A 7,584-nucleotide genomic window follows, 5' to 3' on the forward strand; every position below is an offset into this window, starting at 1 on the left:
ATATTGAAGTTCTTTCCCTATTTGTTGGGAGACTTGGGCACAAGGTGTAGAGGGTGAGGAAAACCAGTAATGGACATAAGTCTGGGTGGTGATTTGAAGAGCTTAAGAGTTCAGTTCAGGTATTTTGGAGGAAGGAGAGTAAAAACCCAAAACATCATTGGAAGAAGCTGCCACTGAGCATCCTTCAGTGGATGGAAAGCAATGGATGGTAGAGATGCTTCTGTCTCCTGTGCTCTGCTTCAGAAGTGTCCTGCAAGATTTCCTGGTTCTGGCTGTTCCCACCTATAGCCTCTGGCAGTGGGACAAAAGTGTTGAGTCCCAGACGTTGCCTCAGTATGTTATTTTTTGTGAGAAATTTCAAATGGGTTACTGCTAACCTAGAAAGATTTTGGGACAGCACCTGTACAATTGCTGTTGAAAACAGAATGAGTTTGATTTTAAGCAAACCATTTAAACAATTTATTTTTAATTACTCTTACTCATCTTTTTCATTAAACCATTAAACTGAGGGATTCGGTCTTGGGAGCCGCCTCATCAGGCTGCGGCTGGGGGCTTCCTTGGTGTCTTCAGCAGGGTGAGTTTTTGTCTTCAAGATAATGCAGTCGTGCCACTGTGAGTAGACGAGAGTGTGAGAGTCAGATCTCCTCACTTTGAACTCGTACAACCTGCCGGGCAGCAGGTGGTTGATTACACACGGGTTGGAGATGACTTCCTGGCTCCGCCCGTATCCTGGTTCTGTCTGGGTGTCGTCTGTCATGAGCTTGATCTCCAGCTGCCATCGTTCCAGGTGCGACTCTTGACTTTCAGTGAACCACTTGAGCTGGGCCCAGGTCTCGCACGCAAACGACTCCATCCGATCAAAAATCGGCGGCTTCTTCGTGTAGAGAGAAAAACTAATGGGAGGGTGTAGAGCACCTCCAAGATGTATCTGTGACACCAAACTGTGCTTGACATGGAGCTTCCTTGGCTCTTCCAAGGAAATGAGCTTATTGAAAAACATGGAAAGCTTGAACACTCTCTTTATATTCAAGTCCCACTGGGAGAGGAAAGTTTCCACGTCACAGATCTGTACGTAACGGCTCAGCTCCTCCCGACCTCGTTCTAACTGTTCCAACAGCTCAGTTAAAAGTGCCAGCTGGATTTCAGTCTGTCTTTTTCCCACCTTCTTGATCTTCTGTAGTTGGCAGGGGTTTGCTATTTGCAAGATGTCAGCAAAAATCATCATATTGTTCTGGTCTCTCACGCACACGTGTCTGGGCTCAAACTTCAAGTAAAAGTAACATTTCTTCAGAAGATGAACTTTATTCCAGTGGTACTGGAGGTGGTGGGGGTTCAGGTCTGAGCGCAGGAAATCCAGAACAAGGTTTTTGTTTCTCAGGTACTGCTCCATGCTGGCAATGTCATCCTGTTCTTCTCTGGGTACGGTACTGTCCGAAGTGGTTTCAGTCTCACGAAAAACCTCAGCCATGTTTCCAAAGCTTGGGTGCTGTGCAGGAAAGCAACAATAATAACACTAAGAACCAAAGGAAAAGCAGCTGTGAGGGAGCACAATCATAGCTGTGACTCTTCTCTCTTAATTAAAGCTTAGCTCATAAAGAACTGTCAGACTAGGTGTAGTTCCAGAGGAATTTTGCCTTATACTTGTATGGTTTCTAATGTTCTGTATCCTCTACTTATGTGTTCCAACTGGTCTCACTCTACCCGCCCTTGAGAGGTTCTACCTCTACTTAATAGATTCACTGACAGGAACTATTCTCTAATACACTCTGCCAAAATTTCTCCCTATCTTATTATCCTGTTTCATTCTAATTAGCTGCCTTTGTACTCCTGTAAGCAATTTCTTTCCATTCTTCTGCCTCTCTGGAGATGCCTATTTTTCTCTCTTTGTAATCTGCCAGGCTGTTGAGGTTTGAGGCCCATCTTAGCCAGTTCCTACAGCTACATAATCACTTTGGTGATTCAAATTAACCCTCTGCCCCCACATGAGCTGGAATGCAGCAGGTAGAACAACACAATCCACTGAGTGCCACTTTATGACAGCTTCCAAGAGGAATGACAGCGTTTTCCTTGCACCTGTACCTTCACCAGTGGCTTGATATTCAAACCTGACTGTTTTCTGTGATGTGCTGCTTTCCCTATCTTTGGGTTTAGTTTGCATCATCTCAGACCATGAGTCCTACTTGCTTTCCTGCAATGTACAGCAAGAGAATGGCACACATGTAAAGCACCTGTAAACAGGTAACAGCTTGCTGTGGGGGTTTTAGGCAGAGGTTCTTGCAGCACCACTTCTGATGGCTTAATCTTAGCTGTTTATGGGGCCCTGGAGTGACAGGACAAGGGGGAATGGCCTAAAACCAACAGAAGGCAGGGTTAGATTGGGTAATAGGAAGAAATTCTTACTTGTGAGGGTGTTGAAGCTCTGGCACAGATAGACTAGAGAAGCTGTGGCTGCCCCATCCCTGGAGGCATTCAAGGCAAGGTTGAATGGGGCTTGGAGCAACCTGGGATAGTGGAAGGTGTCCCTGCCTGTGGCAGGGCATTCAAATGAAATCAGCTTCAAGGTCCTTTCCAACTCAAACCATTCTGGGATATTTTACACTTCATTTACTGGCAAAGATGTACCCTGGCTGATGGTGCCATCTGTGCCAAGGTGGAAAGTGTTTCTCTGTTGTGATTTAGCTGAAGTGCCCATGGCTCACACAGCTTATTGTACCACAAACAGCAATTAGCTAAATAAGTGCCTGCGTCCCTGTTGTCAGTGATACTGTACTGAGAACCCAGATGGATATTTAGGTGGCTTTCACAAGCTGAATACACTTGATTTGAAAACAATATAAATACAGTGTTCTGAAACTAAGACCTAATTGGAATATCTTAATTCTTACATGCCCTGTAGAAGCTAGATGGTGAGATCTACTTAACAAAGCCATTTTTCTTGGCCTCATTTTCCCTAAATTCATAACAGAGCTAATAACACTTCCTCATAGGAATTCCGAGCGTTTGTAAACCTTTCAGCTGTCTGGCCCTGAGCTGCACCACAGTTTATAGTAAGTCACTCATTTGCAACTTTATCTTCCAAGAGAGCTGCCAACTAAAGAAAAACAAGCTGTGTTTCATTTTCATTTTTTTTCTTTCCACAAAAAAATCCCGACCTAAACCAAAGCAGTGCCAGCTCCCGGCACCGTGTACGAAGCAGCAGGACCAGCACATGTGCCAGGTGACATTCCCCACTCTTGGAGGGATTTGGCTCTGCCAAGCAATGTGTTTGCCCACAGACCGAGCTGTCATTGTGCTTGTTTTCCCTTGCTTTTTCCCATGTTTTTACATCCCCCCCCAATTTTTTTTTCCTCCTGCCAGGGAGGGCTGGCTGTATTCCCCGCACCGCTGCTCTGCTCGCAGCCGGGGAGGCCGCATCACCCAAAGAGGGGTTTGGAGAGGTGGCAGGGGCACCCAGGGGCTGCCCCCTCGGGCTCTGCCCACCTCGTCAGCCGTGCCCATGTGCCATTCAGACCCCGGGAGCCGCTTCCAGGTGCTCCTCAGGCCCCGGGAGCCGCCTCCAGGTGCTCCGGTCCCGGCGCGGCCCGGCCCGGCGCGGCCCCTCAGGTCGCGGCCGTTGCCACGGCGACCCCTGGGCCTGGGGAGCTGCGGCCGAACCGGGACAAGCCCCGGAATGGTTCGTGTCCTCCCCTCCGTAACTCACAGAACCCTTTGAGCTGGAAAGACCTTAAAGCTCATCCCGTTCTACGCCCCAGCCGTGGGCAGCGGTGGCGGTAAATCCCAGTAATCTCCTTCCCAGCCGCTCCGGTCCCTCGTACCTTCGGGGGCTTCAGGCTCCGTGACACCGCGCGTCGCGGGGAGAGCGGCTCTGCCCTGCCCTGCAGCGAGACGTGTCTGCGGCCACTGCGAGCGGTGACACCGCGGGGACACGGGGCTGCCGCTGAGTCACAATGGGATGGTGGAACCACGGAAGGTGGCAGCATGGAACCATGAAGTCGTAGCTTCACAGGATGGCTTGGGCTGGAAGGTCACCTTGTTCCAAATCCCCTGCCATGGGCAGGGGCACCTTCCACTAGACCAGGCTGCTCCAAGCCATGTCCAACCTGACCTTGAGAACTTCCAAGGATGGGGCAGCCACAGCTTCTGTGGACAGCCTGTGCCAGGGTCTTACCACCCTCACAGGGAAGACTTCCTTCCTAATATCTGATCTAAATCTCAGATAAAGCCCTCTGGGCTTTATGGCATTGCTGCAAATGAGGGCTTATTTGCTTTTTGGGGGAGAATCTTTCAAAGTCCATCTGAGGCCAGACGCCAGCACTTCATTCTCCACAGTGAAACTGAGGCTGTTTCACAGTGTCAAGAGTTTTGTTAAACACGTAATTCTTATGAAAGAGCTGTGTTGAAATAGGATATAAAATGCTCCATTAAGTGCACCGAACTTCCTTGTGGGAAGGAAGGGATTTTCCTGCTCTGCTTTCCTATGGGACCTGGCTGCCCAGTCAGCTGTGTTACTGTGGAGAAGAGAGTGGCTCCTCTGGATCACAGTGGCAAGCTCTATACCACAACTGATGAACTCATCAGCAAACTGGCCAAGCCTCTGGGGCTGAAGGTGCCTTCGTACTCCCTGCTATTAAATCTTTGGGTCAGGGCTTAGCCTTAATGCTGTCTGGTGCGCTCAGCTGGAGCATCTCCACTAAGCTTTTTTAATTGAATGACAGGCAGGATCCATAACGCCAGCCCTGAGCTCCTGCTTGAACATCAAGGGAGGAGGCGATGTGTCATTTTAAGAAATCAATGCATCTTCTCAAGGCAGCCAGAGCTTACTGTTTCATTTCACAGCTGCCAAGAGATTATACAACTGTCAGGTGTGATCCTCTAACAGACAAGGGAGATAACAAATATGAGTGAGAGCAGGTTGGTAGCCTTGTTTGGGGAGAAGAGCCAGTGGAGATTAGTATTTGATAATTACACAAGGTTTCTGTGGGAAATGAATGCTCGTGCTCATGTCATGGGTCTCGATCCTGTTGTTTGGACTGTGTGTGCCAGGAAATGGAGCTGTCCTTTCCAATCAGCCTTGGTGGTCTGGGGGTATGAGAAGAGTCCTGTGGAGGTCCATCTTTCCCTGCCTCCTGTTCCTGCTGGGCCCTGTGCCAGATGCCCTGGGAGGAATCATGGAACTGGAGAATCACAGGATGGCTTGGTCTGGAAGGGACCTAATGCTCATCTCATTTCACCTGAGCACTTTCTATGAGCACAGCACTGTGCATGTTTGAAATGGGGTTTGTGGCTGGAGTTGTGCAAAGACTTGCACTGAGCTTGCATGTACTTCTGTTGCCATAAATACTAACCCAAATCCCAACTTTAGCATGGAAAAATGGAATCCCTTTGGCTGCCCCTATCCTGAGCTGCTGGCCAGGCTGTTTTCTTGGTTTTAGGGATAGAAGAATAAACCTGCTTAGAGTCTGCAGCTGAAATTTTAGTATTTTCCATTACATTGCATCAGGGATGAATTCACCTATAGGATTTTATAGCATTCTACGAATCTCTTTGAGATTAATACATATACAAATGTGTTTGAAGCCTTCAACACCATGTAACCCTTCGCCCTCCTCATCAGCTGAGCTGTATCTGTGACAGAGCTGACAGCCACTGTCACTGTTTGTCACTCTGCCTATTCTGTCCACAGCATCAAAATAAAGAACTTGTTAGTCCTGTCTGAGATCAAGATATAAGCAGACAATTGATTTTCCTCCTTCTTCTCATTAGTGAGCTCTGACACTTAATAAAACATATATTTCCACACTCGGAGTAAGCAAAACATCCGGATAGTGCCTGTCAGAGAAGGCTGGGAGCAGGGATTAATCTTTATGGAAAATCAATAGCTGGAACAGAAAAATTGGCAGAACCCAAATTAAAAGTCACTGCCAATTTCTGTCTTCATATTTCACATCTTCTGCATTTCTGAAAAAGAGATTTGCTGTAAAGGCAACAACCCCAGAGGCAGGGAGGAGGGTGAACTTTGTGCCTGGTTCCTCTTCTGCTGCTTCCAGGTGGTACCTGGCAGGTCAAGGTGGGTGCCAGGTTTGGAGCAGTTCTTTGGGCAGCACATGGTTCAAGGTGATCCCTGTCCCAGGACAGAGGGCTGTGTAACACTGACCTTTCTGCCTGAGGTTGTGTCCCAATGGCAGCACTGTCATTAGTCTCCCAACATCACCTCCTCCAGGGTGCCTGAGTTATCCCTGCAGCCCCAAATATTACCCATCCTTCATGCTATTCACCCAGCTGCGTGGAAGCAGGATTTTCAGAGCAACATAAAGGCTGCAGCCCCCATCATCACAAGGGTATGACTGATTTACTCACTGCTTGCTCCCAGTTTCACTGGTGCCTCAGATACCTGAAATAAATTATACATTCCAAATATATTCCAGCTCTAAATCACAGCCACACATCAGTGAACTCGTGGCGTTCATCAGACTCTGATTCAGAGGCTCACTTTGGGAAGGAAGAGGAATTGAAGTTTTCTAAGGAACCCGGGGGAAGGAGGGAGGGAATTGCTCTTGTGGGATGCAAAAGCCCCAGCTGGACCAGAGCAGGAAAGAGTTAATTGTGTCCCGGAGGCAGCAATTATCTGCAGCTCATTACACCCACTAATGGCACCCGAGGAGGGAGCCCCAAAGCCTGGACGTGCCAGAATTGGTAGTGGCTGTTTACAGAGAGCAGGCCAATAAATTTGGGGGTTTGGAGGCTGCTTTGGGACAAAAATCTTCCCTGGTCTGAGCCTCGCGACCACGCAGGGCTGAGAGCCCAGTATTTCCTCAGGAGCAGTTGCCTCCTAGGTCCTCCTTTCCTCCCCTGTTGATGGATGGACAGCCTGGACAAGTCTTGGCACCAAAGGGGACCCCTGGGGTGGACACCCCCTCCTTTCTCCAGCGGTGACATTAATTTAAGCACCTGACACAAGTGGACGTGGGAGTCGAGAGCCCCTCTGAGCCGCAGCTGCAGTGGCGCTGGATTATTGATGATCTCGCCCAGGGAGATGGAGCGGGATCAGGGGAGCTCCTTTATCTTGCTGGAAGCTCATCAAAAGCCTGTTCAGATCTCCTTGTGCTGTGCTGAGCTTTGCAAGAAGACGTCCTTGAGCTTAAGTTCAAGGCAGGTTGTCCTGTCCTGGATCCCACGAGATGTCCCTTGCTGGTAGCCTCATCCCAGCAGCGAGCGTGCTTCCTTTTCCCAGGAAACTTTCCAAGGGGATTACATTTCCTTGGATGTGGGAGAGCAAAGATGGGAATTGGGAAGCTCGCTGAGCCTGCAGCTTTGTCCCCTGATCCCTGCTCGGGGCTGTGTCTGGCAGGGAGCACAGCCAGGATAATGCCGGGGTGCAGCACGCCTGGGGAGCTGCATGTCTGCCCTCCTCAGGGACACGGACACAGCTCAGGGCATTGATCCCGCCGGGAGGCGGTGACCGGCACAGCCGCGGGGCAGGGCAGGCAGAGCTGCCCTGCTGTGATTTATCACCCGGCTGGGCTTGCGCTCCCTCCCATCTGTCCGGGCTTCCATCTCCCATGGATAAATCAGCCTGAAGCGTTT

The 7,584-nt window shown here is 49.5% G+C and overlaps 1 protein-coding gene across 1 annotated transcript; it reads right to left on the reverse strand.

Annotated features, from left to right (window-relative positions):
• Window positions 1-4: 4 nt before the first annotated feature.
• On the reverse strand, window positions 5-2,781 carry FNDC11 (fibronectin type III domain containing 11). Its single transcript, XM_063402226.1, has one exon. The coding sequence runs from the start codon at window positions 1,466-1,468 to the stop codon at window positions 500-502; it is 969 nt and encodes a 322-aa protein (XP_063258296.1). The 5' UTR covers window positions 1,469-2,781; the 3' UTR covers window positions 5-499.
• Between the last annotated feature and the right edge of the window lie 4,803 nt (window positions 2,782-7,584).

The sequence above is a fragment of the Prinia subflava genome, chromosome 8, assembly GCF_021018805.1.
Source record: "Prinia subflava isolate CZ2003 ecotype Zambia chromosome 8, Cam_Psub_1.2, whole genome shotgun sequence".
Lineage (NCBI taxonomy): Eukaryota > Metazoa > Chordata > Aves > Passeriformes > Cisticolidae > Prinia > Prinia subflava.